We start from the raw sequence: 23798 nt of genomic DNA, 5'->3' as shown, positions 1-23798 counted from the left end.
CGCTGCATTTGAACACATTGGAGTCAGCAGAAACAAAGCGCCATGTCTGACTAATGATGTTTACCCTAAGAGTATGAGAGATGGGTAGTGACATGTAAAATCATGCCTTTACCATTCTCAATTTTTTAAATCTTTCTTGTTGCAATTAATTTATCCTGCCTGAAACCCTGGTGGCATAGTGGTTAAGTGCTACGGCTGCTAACCAAAAGGTTGGCAGCTCAAATTCACCAGGCATTCCTTGGAAACTCTATGGGGCAGTTCTACTCTGTCCTGTAGGGTCGCTATGAGTCGGAATCGACTCCACGGCAGTGGGTTTGGGTTTTTTTTTTTTGGTTATGTTATTTTTAGAGCCTTTGTGGCACAGTAGTTAAGAGCTATGGCTGCTAACCAAGAGATCAGCAGTTGGAATCCACTAGCCCCTCTTTGGAAACCCTATGGGGCAGTTCTACTCTGTTGTATAGGGTCGCTATGAGTCGGAATCGACTGGACAGCAGCAGGTTTGGTTTTTTGGGTTTTTGGTATGTTATTTTTAAATCAGCTGTCTCCGTTAGACCGTAAGTCCCATAGGCGAGCAAAGTTCTTTTCTGTTGTCTACTGCCCTATCACCAGTGCCTAGAAGAGGACCTGGAATAAAAGAAGTGCTCAATAAATATTGTTGACATACCCTCTTGAGGGTATGGAGTTACAGAATTTACAAAATTTTACAAAATAGAATTTGCTTTTATTTATAATAAAATTATACACTTTTTCAAGACTTCTGCTTGTATAATTTTGAAATGTATAGACTAGGTCTGCATTTGGCTTTTAGTGTTTTTACAATTTTTTTCTAGATTAATCTCTTCAGTGTACCACTTACTGAATGACCACCATTCTCTTGGTCATTTTAGTTCCACTGACTCTAAAAATAAGATGAACCCTGCCCATTAACTTGCAAAATGAACTTAAAAACAAGCTGTATATTTTAGTGAAAACAAAATAAATGTCAGTTTGTTCAAATATATTTGCTCAATTAGTCTGTCAGTTTGTTCAAATACATTTGTTCAATTAGCTTCTTACATATCAAAATATTAGTGTAAATAAGCATTTATTATTGGCAGCAGCTCTGAAATGTATAGAATAAATATGTCTTGGGTGCTTAGAAAGAGTTTGTTCTTTCAAATAGTTTAATATGGCCTTTGCAACTTGCTGCCATTTAAATTTCTTAGCAAACCATTTCTTCAAATGGAGTAAAAACTCAATTTTAGCACTTGTTAAATTGTCACAAATTCTGAGTTAGAAGACTATGAATTAAGTTTTACTTTCTTACTCTACAATCCTAGGTTTAATGAAAGGCAATGCTTTAGCTTTTTTTTTTTAATTTGAAAGAAAAATTAATGGAAGCTACATAAGAAAACAACACTAGATTATTTGTTGTGCGACATGGAGCTATATACTTTGATTAAAAAAAATACTGCCATTGAGTTGATTCCAACTCATAGCAACCGTATATCTTGATAGTCACAAAACTCCAAAAATCTGTTTGAGGACACATTTTAAAATTTAGGATCAAGTATATACAGTTAATATTCATAATTTCTTAGCACTCTGTATTCCCTGCCAGCAAACTTTCAGCGTATCTGGTTGATAAAGAAGCCGGCAACGACTCAATGGAAACAGAAGTGAGTAATACAAAGTAGCCTGCATGAATTGGTTGCTACTGATTTTCAGGCTACTTTTGGAAACCCTGGTGATGTAGTGGTTAAGAGTTTGGCTGCTAACCAAAAGGCTGGCAGTTCAAATCCACCAGCCACTCCTTGAAAGCCCTAGGGGGCAGTTCTACCCTGTCCTATAGGGTCGCTGTGAGTTGGGATTGACTCCACGGTAATGGGTTTAGTTTTTTGGTTTGCCTCAATAAGCTTGTGCAATGGAATGACTTGATTTTTAGATATATTCGCACAATTATTCATAATACTCCTGCTATCTGCCCCGTGCCCTTGCATGCACAGTTATGCGTCTCCACATTCACATGGGCGGTCATGTTCCCACATGTGCCATTAATTGACAAGAATGCTGCTGGGAGTTGGCTGATCAGGAGATATGCAGTGCAAAGGAACAGGATTTGAGATGGTCCAGGGTTTCCTCTTCAAGTAGGTTTAAAACTTTTTTTTCCCCCTCACTAACTTCCTTCCTGTTCTAACTGCCAGTACTCAGAAGTCAGAGTTGAGAGACAGAGAGGCACCCCGGACAGAGACGTGAACCACTGAATGTAAGTTGAAATACCTCCGGGTCGGGGAGGCTACAGATGGGCATAAAGCAAAGTAGGGAATCTCTGAACCAGGCTAGAGACCCTGGATTTCTTTTTTTTTTTTTTTAGGGTGTGGTGGGCAGTAAAGTTTATGATAAGAAAGTGCTAAAGAGGCTGGTGGAACAGTTCTGCACAGAAGGGGAAGTCAGAGCAGGAATGGCAGCAATGACTCAGGGGAGACAGCTCAGCAAGGGAGGGGAGAGCATGCACTGCAGTCTAGGAGATGGGATGACTATGGAGAGGAGCTATGAGGATAACTACCTGGGAGTGCACCTGGAGGGGCTTCCTACAAGGTAGGAGCAGGCATTTGGCCAAGCTCAGAAGCAAAAAGACTATAGATCCATACTGATATGGAACATGTTGGTGGACGGCGGGTTGGGGCTGGGGTGGAGATGTGTGGTTTCCTGTTTTTAAGTAGACTGGTTGAAAAAAGTTAAAAAAAAAAAAAGATTCAAAGCTGTCAAACATTAAACTGTTTTTCACTAAAGAATTTTCTGGTGATACAAGAGAAGGGCAAAATGAAAGCTTCCTTTAGAATACAATGAGATTTAGTGATCAAGGGGGAAATACGGTAGAACACATTATTTACTCATTAGTTGTACAAAGATGGAATTTCTGCCACTAACAAAAACCGTGTATTAAATTCCTGCAGTGAACTTGGCAGAAAGATAATTGCTGTTGTTGCCAAAGGGTCTCTTTTTACCTCTAAAAGAACTGAAACCAAACACAGAAGACACCAACTAGCTTATTAAAGAGACAGGTACTAAAAAAATCCAAGTGGTCTCAGCTAGAACAACTGGTCAGTGGGCCTTTAAAATGTCATGGTCTGAATTTAGCCAATGAAAGGTCAACACCCACTAACAGGAGAAGAATTTTAAGTATGATCTGAAGAACCTTCTTTACTTTTAGAGGACATCTCAGTCAGCATGTTTGATAAACACAGTCTATGATTAAACTCTAGACCTAGGGTCACTTGAGGCATGGATCTAATAAGCCTCAGGCAGTTCTTCCATTCAAGGAGGGGGAAGGCAGAGGACTCTCACGTGGAGGTCCCCATACTCATCCCTTTACATATAGACCAAGAGTCACTGAAATCAGGGTTAGCATATTGCATCCTTACTGCAGGAATGATCAAGCAAGGAAAATCAAAGAGATCAATGTTAACCTGAAAGTCCCTGGGCGGCACAAACAATTAAACTTTTGACCATTAACCAAAAGGTTGACAGTTCAAACCCACCAAGAGGTGGTAGATGGGGCTAGAAATCTGCTTCCAAAAGGTCACAACCTTGAAAACCCTATTGAGCTGTTCTATTCTGTGCACAAAGTGTCCCCATGAGTCAGAATGGCAACTGGTGGGCAGGCGTCATTAATCCTTTCCATTGTTTTGTTTTGTTAAATGTATAAGAAAATTCCCCTCCCAAACCCAAATACAGCATAAGCTCACTGTCTTAGTTATCTAGTAACAGAAATATCATAAGTGGGCTTTAACACAGAGAAATTTATTTACTCTCAAATTAGGGGGCTAGAAGTTCAAATTCAGGGTGCCAGCTCTAGGGGAAGCCTTTCTCTGTCGGCGCTGGAGGAAGGTCCTTGTCTCTTTGAGCTTCTGCTCCTGGGTGGTCTTCATGTGGCTTGGCATCTCTCATCCCCCATCTCTGCTTGGATTGCTTTGTTTAATCTCTGTTATATCTCAAAAGAAATTGACTCAAGGCATACCCTAAACTAATCCTGTCTCATTAACATAACAAAAACAGCATATTCCCAAATGGAATTATAACCACAGGCATAGAGGTTAGAATTTATAATACATAATTTTGGAGGACACAATTCAAACCATAACACTCAGTAACAAGATCACCTAAGTCTTTTGTGAGATGGGAGGGGTTCTTAGAGAAAAGCAGTGAATTCTCCATCCATGTGCACAGATCAAATACATGCAGAATAATCATGCTAATGGCCCAAAAAAAACTGGTGTGAGAATGTGGCCCCTCATTGTTTTGAGGGCATAAATGTGTCCCCCACCAAATATGTCCTGAGCAACGTGAAGGCTCTGTTTTCAGCAGAAGCTCAGCACAGCAGTTGTTCTGAGGGAAAGGTGAGGGCCGGAGCCAATGCATAGATGCACACTATATTGCAAGCTTCAGCTAGCAAGAAGAGAGAAGCCTGGTGAGTCAAGTTAAGCAAACTGGGAAAGAGAACCAACATATGTTGAGTGCCTTGATGTGTCAGGCCTGGTATAAGAAACTTTTCAACTTTAATCCCGAGAAGATGGGAGGAGGACATTAAGGTTTAGAAGTTTTAAATGACATGATTGAAGTCACATATTGGTATCAAAAAAAAAAAGAGAGATATGGTACAGTGGTTAAGCTCTTGGCTGCTAAACAAAAGGTGGGAAGTTCGAGTCCACTAGCTGCTCTGCTGGAGAAAAGACCTGGTGGTCTTCTTTCATGAAGATTTCTGCCCAGGAAACCCTATGGGACAGTTCTTCTCTGTCATATGGGGTTGCTATGGGTCAGAATCGACTTGACAGCACACAACAACAGTTAGTTACAACATCTCAGTGCAGCATTTTAGGAAATGTGCCATGGAAATTTGCTTCAGTTTCACATTCTGAGTGTTTCTGTTCTTGGGTCAATAGTACTGCTGCCTGGGTTTCTGTATTAGAGTCAACACTGGCATACCCAGAGATGGGTCTCTTGTTGCTCCTGAAACCAAAAGCATTCATCCACTCAATAAGCACTTACTGAATGACTACGTGCTGTGTTACACTCTTTGGTTTCCACAGTCAGAGCCAAAAAACTCGCTTGGGCTTTCTTATAGAGTCTGATGTTCTAAACACAAAAGAATATAAAATTTACTTTTGTCTTCCATTTGTGCTTTATTTCAAACTTCTGTGAATGTATTCAGTTATACAGTATATTTTTGCCTAAAAGTGGCCTTGCTAATGTACAGTTTTCCTTGAAGTTTATTTAAAATAATATTTGATAAAGTATTTAGCACAGTGACTTCACATGGTAGGCACTCTGGGAAGTTGAATGGACAGTTACTTGGCTTCTAGCAATTTGCACCATTCTCTGAACTGATGACATGATTTAATTTTTATTGTAATTAACAAGATACTCTCCTGTCAGTCACTGGTTTGGGTCTTTGGATCCAGTTTTGAAGTCTGAATGTTCTTCATGGGGCCAATGTAGTAGGACAGAGGACTTCCTTAGTAGAGAGCAGCCCTGAGGATCTTGGGGAATACAAGTTGCTCCATGTTGCTAGAGAATACTGAGAAACCAGGAGAGATTCCAGGACCAAGGAGGCTTAACTAAGGGATAAATTTAGAATTCCCAAATAAGCCAGTCATCAGGCAGGCAGCAAAACAGACCCAGAACCTTGACTAGCTCTGAAATGTCACAGTCTTCCAGAGATGGCTCAAACTGTCCATAACCTGCACTAGACCTGCATCCCCAGATTTGGGGAAAGAAGAATCTATTCTGGTCAACAGAGAGTAGATGACGAGGAGGAGGGACAATACTGACGCTTAAACAAATTCTTCTCTGATGGAATTTCCCTACTCCTGGTACTTCCGCATCTCTCTCTCTCTCTCTCTCTTTCTCTCTTTCTCTCCCTCTCCTCTCTCCCTCCCTTTTTCTACTCTTCCTCCTCTGCCTTATACTCATTGCCTGTGTGTCTAGGTGCATGATCTAGCAGGTCATCAGCTAAGTCTCCACAGTATTTTTGCTCCAGAGCCAGAGGGAATTGTCTCCATTAGCTGTGTCAGTGTCTACTGTCATTTCCCATAATTCACCCCTGGCTTCAATTAGGAAAGGGAGCAATAAATAGTTTCTAAAAATTTTTTTTAAGAAATGTAATATATTCCCATTTTAAGGTTGTTTCTGTCTGTAAACAATCCTTGCAATTCCCAGAACTTCTTGCCTCTTCCGTACTCCCCAAAGAAACAAAATCTATTTTTGAGGAGGAAGAAGTCGATCCAGGGGAAAGCATTGGTGCCGAGAAGGCATCGGTCACCCAGGTTCACTGAGGCTGTGCACACAACACAGACAGCATTAGGGCAGGGAAGGCAGAAAAGGAGGGGAACAAATACTTATTGAACATCTACTCTTGGCCAGCATAGTCCTAACACTTATCCTATGTTTTCTTCAAGCCCAAAAAGAACAATTATTAACTTGCTTCAGTCCTGTAATATGTCAGTTGCGGAGTCAGGTTTGAATCCCTGGTCTGTCTGATTTCAAAGCGCATGTTCTGTCAAATATGAAGGTCACCTTTCTCTGAATTAGCCAGAAGGTTTGTTTCATCTAAACTCAGGAGTTCCCCCCTTTCCTTGACCTCGGCTCATTTGGAACTGCATTCATGAACAAGGAAGGTATGCTTTATCCTGAAATAGGTACAAATCCTTAAATCTTGCAAATTTCACTGAATCTGTAGTCGAAAACACTGGTTTGTGATAAGTCCTATACATGCCATGACAAATCCTCCTAATTTAACTTGGCCTTTAAAATTGAGTCTTAGTACATCTAAGGTTTGACATTGTTTTGGTGAATAGTCAACATAGGAGTGTGAGGGTTTCACTGTGAAAATTCATCTGTGTGGGCAAAGGGAAGCAGAAAATAGAGATAACTGCAGCAGTAAACACATAAAAAAAAGTTTTGATGTGCTTTAGGGCCTGACAGGTACAGGGTCCATATTAAGCTCCAGTTTAGAATTGCTAATTCTCCTCTCACTTTGCCTGGTATAGAGAAAACCCAAGTCAAAAAGAAAAAAAAAAAAAAAAATCACTCTTTGTGGCAGAGTAGGTAAGCAGCAGAGGAAGGTGAGAAAAGCCCAACCAAAAGGGCCTGCGCTGATGGCTGGGTTCTTCCCCACCCCACCTCCACTTCCTCTTTTCTTTTCTCATTCACAGACTTTTTTTAATTAGGGACAATTAGTCTTTGGGTAGGAGTCCCTGGGTGGCATAAACGGTTAAGCACTCAAAGGCTGGCCAAAAAGTTGGCAGTTCGAACCCACCCAGAGGCACCTCAGAAGACAGGCCTGGTGATCTGCTTCTGAAAGTTTACAGCCTTGCAAACCGTTATGGAGCAGTTCCACTCTGCACGCATGGGGTCACCTGGGTTGGAATCGACTTGACGGCAGTTAACAACAGTCTTTGGACAGCATAATAGTTAAACACTCAACTACTAACTGAAAGGTTAGCAGTCTGAACCTACCCTGAGGTACCTCAGAAAAAAGTCCTGATGATCTACTTCTAAAAGGTCACAGCCATGAAAATCCTATGGAATGTAGTTCTGCTATAACACGCATGGGGTTGCCATGAATCAGAATCGACTCAACAGCAACTGGGGGGGTAAAAATCTGAATTAAGAAGGAGCGTTGGAGATCTTCTAATACAAGGACCTCATTTTGCGGAGGAGGAAACTGGGGCCCAGAGAGGTTAAGCAACTTGTGCAAGGTGACACAGTTGGGGTACTGTTGCACCGAAACCCTCTTGTATGCCTCTTTCCTGCTTTGCTAAATCTGTCTCTGCAAAGCCTGCAGAGAAGCATTTGCTTCTGCCTGTGTTCCCCCAGTGGAGTTCCAGGATGGTTAATGAGCTCTATAATGTCACTATTTCTTCTTAATAAAGACAACTGAAGTAACAGAGCATGGTGTCTACAAGCTTAGGCTTTGAAGCCAGACAAACTGGACTTAGACATTAATCTGTCCCTTATACCATGTGTCTTCTTGGGCAAATTACTTAACCTGAGCTTTAGTTTTCTGATTTGAAAAGATTATGACTATAATGCCCATCTCATAAGGTCATTGTGAGGAATCAATGAGCTAACCCTCATCAAAGCACTTAGTACTACGTGCTATAATTATTATCAATAATAAAATTTGTTGTTCTTTAGATAATAGGATTGAAAAATAGTCTCTAGAGTTCCCATAAAATTCCTATTCTCGCTTCAGCAAGCATCCATGAAGTGGGAGCATAAAAAAGAGAAAACTGAATAACTGCTCAGGATGTTTTCAGTTAAATACATACACTCATAGAGTTTGGAGACTCACTGTCAAGCTATATAAACCACTCGTGGCTAGGCTTTTGAGAGAACCTGAGGTTATGTAGAGATAAATTGTGAAATTAAAAATGCAGCGTCTTTGGGGAATTTACATAAATTTTGAATAATAAAACACAAAGAGAAATAGTCTCTTACATAAAAAATAAACCATCTGCCGTCTATTCAACTCCAACGCATGGCAAGCCTATGTGGTGTCAGAGTCGAATTGTGCTCCATAGGATTTTCAGTGGCTGATTTTTTGGAAATAAGATCACCAGGTCTTTCTTCCAAGGCACCTCTGGGTAGACTTGAGTTTCCAACATTTTCTAGCAGTGGAACTCGTTAATCATTTGCACCGTCCAGGGACTCCATTGTGTTATATACACAGCTGAACTAAGTAAGATAACCAAATGTCTGGCAACTTAGCTGACACAAGACTGCAGGAGAAATATACAGTTAGAGATCTTAGAAAAGGATACATTTTAGACACAGTCTGCTCTAATCTCCTGCCTTACCTAAGATGAGGAAAGAATGATCCATAGGGGTTGAAAGATTTTCTAGTTAGTGGCAAACCCAGAATGACAACCCATGAGTTCTGATTCCTAGTTTGGTGAAGAGATAAATAACCAAAATAAAATAAATTGACCACAAGATTCTCCTCCTAAAAGGCCGCTCACTGCACACCTTTGCCCCACTGCCAGGCTTTGTGGTCACGCTCCCTCAGGTACAGATATTACCTGATATCTCTCCTACTTCTACTTATCAAACATTTGGGTTTGATGGACAGGATCCTTAGTTTCAGGCTAAATTGTGTCACAGATCTAGCCAGGCCTCAGGGAGCAGCAAGCTTCCTCTTTAACATGCAACTCTCTGCTTCATGTTTCAGGAAGTTACAGTTTCTAGGTCATGTTCTTAAGCTGGAAACACAACAGAGTCTATGAAGGACTTCAGGGACCCATGAACCCTTGGGGCTGTATGTGAAATTCACGGGCTTGTTCACTTTTTCCTTGGGAAAAGGACCGTAGCTTTTAACAGATTTTAAAAGGGACTTTAACCTCCAAAAAGGTTAAGAACCATCAGTTAAACAAGCTGGGCCTTTTTAGTATGGTGAAATCACCCAGCATCTAGCCCCCTTTTGCATTGTTCAGATTAAGTTAACCATCAGTATGTGAGAAAGCATAGTGTCTTGTACATTGTAGGTGCTGACCAAATAATTTGTGAACTTAATTTTGTTTTAAAAAGGCCTTTCCCTAGGGATGGCTTTTCCAGTCCTCTATTGCTTTATAATTCATATTATTACATTTTCACCTTTTTCTAATCATCTTTCCACAGTGAGCTGGGATTGGGTCATCTCGCCTGGTATCTCTTTTTCTTATACTATAATTAAACCAAGAGAATTTAATGTGGTCCTGAATTTCCTCCTCTTGACTGAAATAATTTCATATAGCAATCACACATTATTCTCTGCTTTTCTACGTATTTGAATAAATTTGTGCTTCATTGTGTCTGTGTCATGGATTCAATTATGTCCCCCAGAAAATGTGTGTATCAATTTGGCTGGGCCATGATTCCTAGTATTGTGTGGTGGTTCTCCACTTTGTGATTGTAATTTTATGTTAAAGAGGATTAGGGTGGGCTTGTAACAACCTTACTAAGGTCACATTCCTGATCCAATGTAAAGACAGTTTCTCTGGGGTGTGCCCTGCACCACCTTTTATCTTACAAGAGATAAAAGGAAAGGGAAGCAAGCAGAGACCCCATACCACCAAGAAAGCAGCGCTGGGAGCAGTGCAGGTCCTTCGGACCTGAAGTTCCTTCGCTGAAATGCTCCCAGGCCAAGGGAAGACGATGACAAGGACCTTCTTTCAGAGTTGACAGAAAGAAAGCCTTCCCCTGGAGCCGGCGCCCTGAATTTGTGAGATAATAAACCTCTCTCATTAAAGCCATCCACTTGTGGTATTTCTGTTATAGCAGCACTGGATAACCAAGACCGTCTGTTTGCAATGAATCAAGGAAATTTAGAATTGACATAAATCTTCAGATTTATCACTGAGAAGACCAAGACCTAGTTGACAGATTGACTTGCCAATGGTTACACCCAGGCAAATTCTGTCCTAGGCCAAGTAGATCTCTTCCCCACCCCACCCCGGCCCTTTCTCTCTTATCAGAATTAAAATTATATGCTGCAGAATCACAGTTTCCTATAGGTTATTGAATTCACCCTGAGTTAGTGACTGGATGTGATGTCATCATCTGGTGGCCAGGCTTCAAACAGGTGACTTATTTTAACCAAGCGATAGATTCCAGAAAGACCTGTCCATGGGGGCTAGATGCCCTCATGTGTAGATAACCTTCTTGATGCTCTGTCTGCAGGTGTGTTACGTGGCTTCCACTTTGTGTATCTGGTCAGGCTCCTGGATAACACCAGATGATTATTCTCATTTGGTTTGCTCTTAACTTGCCCTTAATGGTTGTCCTTAAACTACTCACAACTTACAACATCCACCTACCGCATCCTTCTTTTTTTTTTTTTCCATTCAGTTCATTCACTTGGCCAAGAGGTGTTTGGAATGTGAGTTAGATAAGTCTCTGTGTTTATTGTGTTGTTCTCTAGAGGCTCAGCTTTGAATGGTGGTGGTTCTGCAGCTGAGGCAAGAGTTGCCATAGGAACAATCCTACATGTTTCCTTCCTGTACAGAAAGTGGACCTGGGCACTGCAATGCTGTTTTCAGAGTTGGGCAAGGCTCATAGTGTTTGGCTTATTATTTAGCTGGAAGAGGACTGATTAGCCAGGGATATCTTTTTATTTTTTATGGTTCTCTTCAAGTTGCCCTTGTTTGGCTTCACTTCCAAATTATTTCTATTCCTATTACCACTGTTAACAACATTGCAACTCCAAACCGCAAGTTGATTCTGGCCAGAGATAGCTTCACTCATAGAATGCTTTATAGAGGTTTCCGGAGTCACTCAGGAAGAGATGTGACAGATACTGCCTGATAATTGTATCACTTAGGAACAATGAAAGCTTTGCCCACAGGCAGGAAAAGAGTTACACTGGCAGTAGAATGAGAGAAATCATAAAATGATCTTCTTGCCCAAGTCCTTCGTTGCTTCCCGAAGTATCTCCATTCTTACCATCCACTGTGCCTGAAATTCTTCCAGTAGAAATGTCTTCTTCTGGTTAGGACACTGCATCTCAACCAGCTGTGTGAACTTGGACAATTTTCTCAGTGAAAAAATGAGGGATTGCAATATATCATTTGGAAACCCTGGTGGCATAGTGGTTAAGTGCTACAGCTGCTAACCAAGAGGTCGGCAGTTCAAATCTGCCAGGCGCTCCTTGGAAACTATGGGGCAGTTCTACTCTGTCCTATAGGGTCGCTGTGAGTCGGAATTGACTCGACGGCAGTGGGTTTGGTTTTTGGGTTTTAAGGTTCATTTCAAGGACCCCTGATGTTGCAGTAGTTAAGCACTCCACTACTAACCAAAATGTCAACAGTTCAAACCCACCGGCAACTCTTTGGGAGAAAAGATGTGGTAGTCTGCTTCCATAAAGATTACAGCCTTGGAAACCCTGTGGGGCAATTCTATTCTGTCCTATAGGGTTGCTAGGAGTCAGGATCAACTCCACGGCAACAGGTTGGTTTTTGTGTTTTTAAGGTTCATTTCATCTCTGAAAAGCTCTGACTACACATGCCCTGAGAGGAATAATTCATGAATCTATTATTCAGTCATTAACACTTTAGTGTGGATGATTTTACTAGATTTTTCCCTTAATATTTTCACACAGAACAAGTAAATGTAGATGATGATGGAAGAAAGCTGACTCAAAGGAATGACCATGTGGAATCTTGGAACATAAGGTCATTAGAAGCCTGGGGAAAAGAGGGAAGTACCAAAAGAGAAGTGGGTCCAGAAAGAGGAGATAGATAGAAGAGTACTAAACTTCTAACTCACAATTTTGTCTAGAGTTAAGAATTTAAAGGGTCCTTTTTTTTTTTTTTTTTTTTATTTTGGGAGCTGTGGTGGCATAGCAGTTAAGAGCTTGGCTGCTAATGAAAAAGTCAGAAGCTCAAATCCGCCAGTTGCTCCTTGGTAACCCTATGGGGCAGTTCTACTCTTTCCTATAGGGTCACTATGAGTCGGAATTGATTTGATGGCAATGAGTTTGGTTGGTTTTTTTTTTTTTTGTCATATCAAAAGAATAGAAGATCTTTAGGTATGTGTTGTTGTTGTCAGGTGCTGTTGAGTCAGCTCTGACTCATAGGCACCCCATAAACAACAGAATGAAACACTGCCCAGTCCTGTGCCATTCTCACAATTTTTGCTATGTTTGAGCCCACTGTTCTACCACTGTGTCAATTCATCTCATTAAGAGTCTTCCTATTTTTTGCTGATCCTCTGCTTTACCAAGCATGAAGTTCTTCATCAGGGACTGGTCCCTCCTGATAACATGTCCAAAGTACGTGAAATGAAGTCTCGCCATTCTCGCTTCTAAGGAGCATTCTGGCTATACTTCTTCCAAGACAGATTGGTTCACCCATCTGGCAGTCTGTGGTTTATTTAATATTCTTCACCAAAACCATAATTCAAAGGCATCAATTCTTCTTCAGTTTCCTTATTCATTGTCCAGCTTTTGCATGCATATCAGGTAATTGAAAATACCATGGCTTGGATCACTCCAAATAAATCAAGCAATGAACACTTTAGTGCCTGAACTATGCTAAGTGTTACGAGGGATTCAAGAGAAACATATAATTTACTACCTGCCTTTAAGGAGTTATTAGCAAAGTTGGATGTGGACCATTCTGACATCTTATTCAGATATCATCCAAATCTATTGCCGTCGAGTTGTTTCCGACTCATAGTGACCCTATAGGACAGAGTAGAACTGCCCCATAGAGTTTCCAACCAGCATCTGGTGAATTCGAACTGCTGACCTTTTAGTTAGCAGGTGTAGCACTTAACCACTACACTACCAGGATTTCCTCAGGTATCATAGAGGTCTACAATTTCTCATGAGTTCAGGGAAAGATTCAATTAATGGGAAGAAGCAAATCATTCCTTTGGCAGGTACTTTGCTTTTCTCTTTAAACCATCATACTGTAATTGTACGTGCTCAGAACTTTGACATTAGCAAGACTGGCTGGATTCCAAAGATTTCTATAACTCTTTGAATGGGGGCTATTTGTTCATTGCTCAGGAGCTGCTTGTGCTATGTTTCTTCACTTGTGCTATACCATTCGCAACTTAGTTATTTCTTTTTTGTCAGTTTTACTCAGTGAATAGGAGATACTGGGCACAGTGCAGGAAATTCAGGCAGGTCAGATAAATGATTGAAATACATTATACTCTCATTTCATGAAAAAGTGGTGAGGTTGAATTAGGGAAAATCTCCCAGAAAATCACTGAAGATTATGAAACTTCACTAAACCAAGGATAGTGATAACAGCAATTCCACAAACATCTTTCACGTCTGCTGGCTTTTGGCTAATGGACTATTTCCTTCTCTGTCTGAAATAGATCAAGATGACTGAAAAGGACCCAGAAGCACACCTGGAGGAAGATGTTGATGAGCTGGACAGCAAGCTCAATTACAAGCCCCCACCTCAGAAGTCCCTGAAAGAGCTACAAGAGATGGACAAAGATGACGAAAGTCTAGCCAAGTACAAGAAAACACTCCTGGGGGATGGTCCTGTGGTAGCAGGTATGTGTGTACTGGAAACAGGAGACAGTAGAGGGCCACAAAGGAAGCATAAGTTTCAGCCATTCAGGAACGGGTCCAAAGGAAAGGGTACCAACTTTCCCCAGTGTTAAGGAGACAGATACAATCCACATAGGCTGAATAAAGTTCCCAACTGTATAATTAAGTCTCCTTTGTAGATAAGGTACAGGTTAGCATTGAAATAGCCAGATATAACACATAGAGAGAATTTACAAAGAATTCTGGACTGACACTTATAATTGTAGTCCCCTCTCCCCAAAATCACTCACATTCTCTCTCTTTCGTTTCCTCACTCCTTCACGGGCCATTCAGTTCATTCACATACATGATGGCAGAGCAAGACATGCCCCCAAGATGTGAATGGATTGTGCCCACATAGCAGCGTACCTCACCTATAGCCACTCAGGAAATATTTGCTGTTGATAATTAACATAGATCAACAAGCGTCTGAGACCAAGTGGCATCTCTATAATTCATAAGGCCATCATTACCAAACATGTTGAATTAATCACATCCATTTCTGTTTCAAAGGAGCCTTGGTGGCACAATGGATAAGTGCTTGGCTGCTAACTGAAAGGTATCCACTTCAAACCCACTAGCCATTCTATGGGAGAAAGGATCTGGCAATCTGCTCCCATAAAGATTACAGCCTAGGAAACCCTAAGGGGCAGTTCTACACTGACCTATAGGGTCGCTATGAGTTGGAATTGACTCAATGGCACATAATAATGTTTCTGCTTCTATTACAGATAGAGATGTCACTTTTCTTTTTTATATATTCTTTCTCTCCTTCTTAAAACACATATACACACACTACAGATGTGTCTATACCCTGTGGTTACATTTCCTTTTGAATCCTGCAGACCCAGCGGCCCCCAATGTTACGGTCACCCGGCTAACCCTGGTGTGTGATAGTGCCCCAGAACCAATCACCATGGACCTCACCGGTAAGTGGGCATATCTGTTCTGTTCAGTTGGGCCTGATGATATTGTAGTGAAAACTTGGTCTCTATGCCCTGTCCCAGCAGAAGGAAACTCTGGTAAGATGAATCCTAGTAGTATATATGCTGGTACCAGTTGACAAATCATTCCTCTCGGAGTACACCGTACTTTACCATGCTTAATGAAGAGCCCCACTTCTGTTTTTATTTAACTGAAGAGGGTACAGGGGTAAGCATTTGATGTATTTACTTCTATGATATTTACTTCAGATTTTTGATATACACATGATAGCAGAAGAATTCCTGTTCATGTAAAAAGGCTACTGATGAAAATATTAAGAAGCAAGCAGTATGCTCCTGGAATTCTAATGTTTATATATTGCTCTTATATGAGTCACAGAACTTACCTAAAGACAAGTAGCAATGTAAGACCTCCTGAATATCACTAGAAATTCCACTGTTAGATCTTTATTTTTTTTTTTAACTTAAAGTTCTAATTCTTGTTATATAAGAAACTTCCCCCACTGAAAGTATACAAATTAGAATGTTTTTATTCATTGTCACCTTATTGTGACAAAAGTTCAAATCCTTTCCTGAGCTTTAGGTCTTGAAGAGATGGAAAAAAATTGGGAAGATGGAAATTATGGGGTATATGGGTATCTGAGAGAGAATGAAAAACTGGGAACAGAACAAAGAGGCTGGGGATCTTCAAAGGCATCTACCCAGCTCCTGTAGAGAAAAAAAAAAAAAAGTTTGTTACCAGATTGAAATACTGAACTCTTGTGAGACAGAGCAAAGTAGAACTCTGGAACAGTCAGCTTAGCATGTGAGGTAGTTCCCCTCTCATTGGACACATCCACTCCTTACCTTATATAGGCTTTTTTATCAGAGGGAGGAAATCAGAGGCTGAGAAGACACACTTCCTGTTCAACTGAAATCATCAGAGCAGACGCAGCGCACAAATTCAACTACCCCATATTCTAACATCTCTCCAGGAGAGAAACTCTCTCACTTACCAGGACTCAGACCTCTTCCTGTGTGAAGTTGTGTAAGGGTACCAGGTGCAACTGTCAGTTTTCAAGATAAGGTCCAAATCTGCACTAAGGGAAGTCTGTTTTGTTCAGAAAAGCCAGATAATTTTATGGAGAAAACTTAGTCTCTGTCCCCTGTCCCAGCAGAAAGAAACCCAAATTGCTTTCTTGTCACACACACAAAAAAAAAAAAAGCTAGTGAGGTAAATCTTAGATGCATATATGCTGGTACCAGCTGTGCAGGGGAACTTGAAACCCTCAGAAAAAATCTTTGTGCTAAAGGAAGGTGTTAAATTAGAGTCAAAATTCACTTCAAAGAAAGTACCATGCACTCAGCTATGCAAAACACACACACACACACACACACACACACACGATGCCAAATTATACAGGATCACATTGAGAGACAAACAGAGTGATTACCACCCTAAAAAGTGTACAGGCATCAGGGACAGCTCTAGGTTTTATGGAGCCTGAAGGTTTTATAATTTGAGTGAACTTCCTTAAGAAAAATAATACTAAATTACAAATACAAATTTAAAAAAATAAGCATGAAAGTGAATATTTACTTATAATGATAAAAGGAATCAAAATAATTTTTAAAAGCTAGAAGATACCACAAATACCACCAGATCCAGCAAAACCAATGCCTGGCACTCCTGTGTAGTTTTCCTATGTTTCTTTTGTGAGGACAAGGGGTGGCACATTCTTTAATCACTTCTTGGCCTGACCAAAAATATGTAACAGAGAAAACAGAAAGATAATCTAGACTTTCCTATAGTATGGTTGATTGAAGATCATTTTTTTTTTAATTATTGACAATTAGAAAGCGTTCTTTCATCTTCATAACTTATTACTGATAATGTCTTGTATATTTTTCAGGATTGTCATGAAATTTAATTTAAAAAAACTATGGCATTCCTTTCATAGCTGAGCTGTAAGGAAGGCTCCAGCTTGAAGCATTTGAAGTTTGTGTGTGTTCAGGGACTAATCTCAAGCGCTTCGAATTGAGGATCACAGGGACCATGCTGCTCAGACAGGCCCTGAAGGCGTCCTGGAGCTTATGCTTCGTTAGTCTCCCTGTGTATCTGCTTCTGAGGAGAATTAACTCTTTCTAAATCCACTTCTACAGGGGATCTTGAAGCCCTCAAAAAAGAAAACTTTGTGCTAAAAGAAGGCGTTGAATATAAAGTCAAAATTCACTTCAAAGTAAGTATCTTGCCCTGTGTGTTTGCCTTTATAAAGTATAACTCTTTTCCTATAATTACAGACTAAATTTGCATTATCATATCAGCATGCTTTTTTGTCCCACCCTCCACCCTCCCACATCCCGGCTCCGGGGTGTCTTCTCTCAAACTCTGAGCTCCACCTCTTGCAGAACCACCTTGTTCATGCCTTTTACCACCCAGGACCCTACCCTTGGACTCTACATGGACCACTTAAGCCAGTGGGATCCCTGTCCCTGTGAACTACTAATACTCATATCCAGGCAGCACCCACTGCTTTGTATTGCACCATTTGTATCATTTCTCCCTTGTACAGCCCAAACTCCTTAAGGTAGGGAGAGATTATACAACCCTTCTTTCCAATATTTCACACAGAACCTTGCAAATGGACAATACTTCGTTTCAACTATATATTGAAAAATGCACAAGTGAATGAAGCAATTAATTGGGGAGGAAAAATAGAAAAGATAGGGCCTTAGCTTTACTCCTTCAATGATTGTATAGATGCAGGGGCTGTGGTCTTTGGTAAATAACTGGAAATTACAATTATAGTTGTGGAGCAGTGACCAAGTAAGAGCAAAACTAGATAGGAAATTAACTGGCACCTAATTACTTACAATGAATAGGCACATGAGCAGCCAAAATCAAAGAGAAAGAAAACCTTGACTTCGAAAATAAAAGAAGTTAGCAATGCACCGTTTGCTCTTAATTACTTGTGTTTGCCTTGGTTACCTCTCAGTCCCACTTGGCCATACTCTCCAGAAGTCTGGGCTACAGACCCCACCTACCTTTTCTATATGTACACTGGGCCCTCCTTTCCCCTGGGTACAGGGTTTGGTTCGGTGTCCACGGACAATTGCTTCCCACCACATACAAATACGCCTCAAAATAATATCATTCTGGAACTACTTGTTGATGCCTGCCCTGGTGGCAGAGAGATTAAGAACTTAGGCTGCTAACCAAAAGGTTGGCAGTTCAAATCTACCAGCCACTCCTTGGAAACCCTATGGGACAGTTCTACTCTGTCCTATGAGTCAGAATCAACTTGAAGGCAACAGATTTTATTTTGGTTTGCTGTCTACTAGGCACTGTGCTATATACAGTTGACCTACTTGTTTCCTGCCATATTATGTATTGCTGAAGCACCTCAGGTTTGGTAAGGCATTGTGTCCCAATATACCTAGAATGGGTTACGTATCAGGCCAGTTATTAATCATGAATGCTACTGCATTAATTTGTCAGTTTAGTAAGCTGGTTGTTATCAAGTAAAACGTGACATGTAATTTGTGATTATGAATGTGAAGAGAAAGAAAGCTGTGAAACATGGGCTTCCGTTATGAGAGGGAAAGCTGGGGCAGAAGGTGGTAGTATGTGACCGGGGCATCAGGGTTACACATTCAGGTATTGGGGAGGAAGGCAAAGAGGTGGGCATTCAAGTCCCATCTACTTCAGAGGTTTTGGCCTTATTTCTAACAGGAGAAAGACCACTCTCTCTATGTGCAACCCATATCAAGTTGAACCACCCTGTGACCTGACCCAGCAAGGAGCGATAGAAGAAATGTCAGAACAAAAATGGAAACTAATTGAAAAGCTTTTTAAATCTTTACTGACATCTCAAAAAAATGCCCCAGAAAGTTGACATTTATAGCACCAGCAACATGTCCTAAAATCCTCTCTCTTTATGTCACTCTCATTGCTTCTGGCATTCTCTCTCTCCCAAGGAACTTCACAGCACTCTCTCCAAAAACCTGGCCTGGGATGGTTGCTTTGTTTTCTTCCTCTTTTTCTTCTGCCTCTCAAGGAAACATAGCTTTGTTCACCTTCCCAGCTCTTATTTCATGCATATGTTTAAGGCTTCTTCCTCCTGGGGTGGAAGAGAAATCAGGGAAAGAGTAGCAAGCCAACGAAAAGAATACTATGAATATATATCCTTTTCTTTTTTAATTCATCCCAAATGTGTTTATACTAAACAGACCTCCTATTGAATAGTAGAAAAATGGGAGGCTCTTTGTTTTGAAGTCCTTATTGCCACCCCATTACAATACTTGTTCATAGGTCTTTTTTTCCTTCAGGCTACTTCTCCCACTAGGCCCAAGGGACCAGCCTTGGGATTTCTAAAATGATACATTCATTTTCTCTATTCTTAGAAACTACATCCGAAAGTCAAAGTAATTAGAAAGTTTGGTCTTCATTTTATCACAGTTGCTTCAATGAAGCTGTTTTCATTCTGTCTGCTTTTAATAAGTTTGTATTACAGATTTCACTAAGTAGCAGTCTAGAATCTAAGCTAGCAGTGTTCACTGCTCTCCTGCCTTGTTACCAACAGAACAAAGTATAGCACTAATAACCCTTTGCCATCGAGTGGATTCCAACTCATAGCAACCTTATAGCACTAATAGACTGGTTTAATTATTCTGTCAAAAAAAAAAGGAGGGGCTAAAGACAGTTATTGTTAGGGAGAAATTACTGGAAGATTATTTAATTCTTCATATTGGTGAACAGTTAACCAAGTCCTCCAGCTAATGATACAATATTCACTTTAATTTGTTTGAATAGACATGACCACTGTATAAAATTAACAGAAAGCTCAGTTCAAACTCAGGTAAAATGAATCATAGAAAAACAAAGTGTTTGGGATGTTTACATTTTCATTCTGTTCTACTAAGTTTTCTTTCAAAGGCTTGAGAAAGAGGCAGGATCTCACACAACGCCTGAAAAAGGCAGGCATCCAAAGTACTTGCCAGACAAAGGTGGATTTCAACCATTATTTTTATGTGGGGAAGGACATGTTCATGGAGCCCACCTCCTCACTTCGAGACTCCAATCTACTCTGCAGGCACAAACTTCTAGGGTTGATTTTCCATTACGGCTTTTCTCCTTGGTGTTTGCTTTTCATATGCTAGGTGGATCATTTCCCAGGTTATGGTTTTCAGATATTTGCGTAACATTTTCCATTGGTACCATTGTAAACTTTCCTAAGACAAGGACAGTCTCCTGGCCAGTAATATGGGAGAGGCAAAGTCAAGACCATTCCAAAAAGGAGAAAGACTATGAGGAGTATTGAGAAAAGGTTTTAATTAACCACCACCCATTCCCCAAAATAATAAAAATCACAGTATCCTATTATTAAAACCAAATTGGCCACATTGAGGTCTTGTGACTTCCTCTCTGTAATCTTTGCTCTACCACCACACTAAAAGATTGTAAAACTCGTTGCCATTGAGTCGATTCTGACTCACAGAAACCCTAAAGGACAGTAGAACTGCCACATAGGGTTTCCAAGCAGCTCCTGGTGGATTTGAACTGCCGACCTTTATGGTTAGCAGCCGTAGCTCTTAACCACTACTCCACCAGGGTTTCCAAATGATTATAGGAACATTTATTCTGAACTAAATCTTCAGTCCTTTCAACCTCAGAGAAGACCCAGCAAGGCGGGATCAGCACAGAAGGTGAGGAAACCTCAATTACCTGCATCCTTCTCTCCTACAGGTGAACAAGGATATTGTGTCAGGCCTGAAATATGTTCAGCACACCTACCGGAGTGGGATGAAAGGTAAGGGACCCGATACTTGCACTGTCCCAAACTCTGTTTCTCAGTAATACTCAAACTTCTGGTTATTAACAATTTATAAACCCATATAAGAATCTGATCAAAGCTTTGGACCCCCAACCAAGGAAAGGGCACATATACACCTTTGATCTAGATGTTAATGGAGAGATGCAAGGCCAGCATTCAGGAGACCTAGTTTAGACTCGGGTCAGCTGCTAACCTTAGGCATTTAGCTTCTGGAATTCAGTTTTATTGCTCATAAAGAGGAAGAGTAACCAAGATAAATTTAAATGACATAAAAATATTTTCAAAAGTTAAAGAGCAATTTATAGGTATCAAACCTAAGAGTCAGAGAAATCCAAGACAGGGAAGACCTGTCCAGTGGTATGTGTGTTAAGGGTGGCAGTTCAGAGCAGTGCTAAATTTCTTACCAAAGATATAGAAAGAATTACTTGCCCTAGGAATGAGAAAAGCTGTCTAATTGAAACAAATGTAATGACATTGTTTAATTTGCAGTTGTTCTCTACAAGTAGCACCTAACTGTACATGCCAGGGGAACCTGGCTTCAGTTTTCTTCCATTAGCATAAGCAGGGAGAACTGAGAGGTGGGAAGGCAATGGGAGTGTTTTTACACTTCCCTTTTACCTGAGAGGCTCCCCCACATTGTAAAACAGTAATGCATTGGTAAGTTCTACCCAATTAATAAACAAAGGATAGGGGAAAAACTGTCTGATAATTTTGTATAACATAGACAGCCACTCCAGTACTTAAATGTCAGAGAAGATTGTTGGCCTGAAAGACCTTAATTGGCCTTCCCAGTATTTAGTCTCATGGAAAAATGGTTTAATCTCCTATTTTCCTTTGACCACAGAGATACATTGCCTTTCTTAGGAAAGAGTATGATGACATGTCTATAGCTTTTCCTTCAAACTTATTAATAACATATTAAGGCCACCTATACACTACCCGGAAACCCTGGTGGCGTAGTGGTTAAGTGCTACGGCTGCTAACCAAAAGGTAGGCAGTTTGAATCTGCCAGGCGCTCCTTGGAAACTGTATGGGGCATTCTACTCTGTCCTAGAGGGTCGCTGTGAGTCGGAATCAGCTCGATGGCACTGGGTTTGGTTTTTTGGTTTATGCACTACCTACCTCCCTCTGTTTATACTTGCCATTACCACATTATTCTTAATATATATCCTAGTTACTCATTTATAAATAAATTTGGTTGGCTACTTTTACCATTTGTCCCAGTTCTTCATCCATTTTTTTTTCTTTTACCAGCTTATTGATTTTCCCCTTCCATCCAACTAATCCCTCCATTAATTCTGCCCATCCTGATTGTCAGCTGTTACTTTATCTCTCCTCACTGATTTGTACATAAAAAGATAGTTTCCTAGATAGAAGATCCTTAAAGTTCATTATACAGAGATTGAGATCAAGACCCTTTTTGGTTATGTAACTTAGGTAGATGCAGAGATGAACCCAGAACTCAGGTCTCAACTGATTTTGATTTTTTTTTTTAATGATATAATCTGTCCAAAAAAAAAAAAAACAGCTGCCATCGAGTCAGCTCCAACTCATGGCGGCCCTATGTGTATCAGATAGAACTGTGCCTATAGAGTTGCAATAGCTGATTTTTTTCCCAGAAGTAGATTGCCAGGGTTTTCTTCCTAGGCACCTTTGGATGAATTCAAACTACCAACCTTTAGGTTAGCAGCCAAGCACATAACCATTTTACACCGCTACACCTGTATAAAAAGAGCCAAGATCCCCACTGATCTAGGACATTGAGTCCTCAGTTTTCTTGGTACTCGAAATCAGCTGTGGTGCTTTTTTAAAACACTGATTTTTGATGCCCACAGCAGATTACTGAACCATACCGGGAACAGGGAAAAGTAAACTATTATTAAAAGGTGCCACAATTAAAAAAAAGTACTCTAAGTAAATCTGATGTTTAGTCAGCTTTGGAAATACTGCCCTTGGCTGTGATCACCCTAAGCTGAACTCCAAATTCTCCCATTGAAACTGTTTCTTTCTCCTCTATCAGACTCTTGCCCTAATGAACTTTTTTTTCCTCGTAGTGGATAAGGCATCATTTATGGTTGGCAGCTACGGGCCTCGACCTGAGGAGTATGAGTTCCTGACTCCCACAGAGGAGGCTCCGAAGGGCCTGCTGGCCCGGGGTACTTACCACACCAAGTCCTTCTTCACCGATGATGACAAGCACAACCACCTTACCTGGGAGTGGAACCTGTCCATTAAGAAGGACTGGACAGAATGAGAGCACCTGCCCATCCCTTTCCCTATGCCTTCCCCCAGAAGGATCCTTTCAGCGGTGTTCATCCCTCATCCCTCCTCATGGTTCACAGCTGGGCCCTTTCCCAATGCTCCCCTTATTATCTTATTGAAGCATCTTATCCCACACCACCTCACAAAGCACTCCCTAGCACAAGAGGCTTAAAACCCAGGCTTAAACCCTGCCCAAAGTTATCCATCTCAGTACACATTTAATGTTCTCCTTTCTTAATCCCATTAGAGCAACTAAAACCAAAAAATCAAACCCAGTGCCACTGAGTCAATTCTGACTCATAGTGACCCTATAGGACAGAGCAGAACTACCCCATGGGGTTTCCAAGGAGCACCTGGTGGATTCAAACTCTCCACGTTTTTTTGGTTAGCGGCTGTGGCACTTAACCACTACACCACCAGGGTTTCCATTCGAGCAACTAGAGGCCAGGAAATGGACAAACTCACTAACAACCCTTTTGCCTTAGGTTCCAGTGGCTCCTTCCCATCCTTGCATTCTTTTGTGGTTGCTGCTGGCTCAAGGAAGGTCCCTAATCATGTTCTCTGTCAGTCAGGGCTCTTCTTTTGTGGGAGACACTGTAAACAGCACAAGACAGTAAGAATAAAACAATAAGTATATATTCTGACTGAGACCCTCATTTCTCTGCTCTCTGCCTTCAAACATGGTAACTGGATGGTTCACATTCATGAGTC

General features: G+C 40.8%; 2 protein-coding genes across 2 annotated transcripts in view; one reads left to right on the top strand and one right to left on the bottom strand.

Moving 5' to 3' along the window:
- The window catches only part of PDE6H (phosphodiesterase 6H), a 91801-nt gene that overhangs the window by 19428 nt on the left and 48575 nt on the right, over positions 1-23798 (bottom strand). The window lies entirely within an intron of this gene.
- On the top strand, positions 2137-23723 carry ARHGDIB (Rho GDP dissociation inhibitor beta). The gene is made up of 6 exons (XM_049882549.1): positions 2137-2245; positions 13849-14032; positions 14914-14997; positions 17155-17231; positions 20738-20801; positions 22880-23723. The coding sequence occupies exons 2-6, from the start codon at positions 13855-13857 to the stop codon at positions 23077-23079; spliced, it is 603 nt and encodes a 200-aa protein (XP_049738506.1). The 5' UTR covers positions 2137-2245; positions 13849-13854; the 3' UTR covers positions 23080-23723.

The sequence above is a fragment of the Elephas maximus genome, chromosome 4 (assembly GCF_024166365.1).
Source record: "Elephas maximus indicus isolate mEleMax1 chromosome 4, mEleMax1 primary haplotype, whole genome shotgun sequence".
NCBI classification, from domain to species: Eukaryota; Metazoa; Chordata; class Mammalia; order Proboscidea; family Elephantidae; genus Elephas; species Elephas maximus.
Note: the sequence above shows the minus strand (reverse complement) of the source record. Positions and strands in the feature narration are given on the sequence as shown.

Coding starts and splice junctions, on each gene's coding strand:
- ARHGDIB (XM_049882549.1), top strand. CDS start 13,855: ATGACTGAAAAGGACCCAGAAGCACACCTGGAGGAAGATGTTGATGAG. Junction 14,033..14,913: donor GGATGGTCCTGTGGTAGCAG/GTATGTGTGTAC, acceptor TGAATCCTGCAG/ACCCAGCGGCCCCCAATGTT. Junction 20,802..22,879: donor CTACCGGAGTGGGATGAAAG/GTAAGGGACCCG, acceptor TTTTCCTCGTAG/TGGATAAGGCATCATTTATG.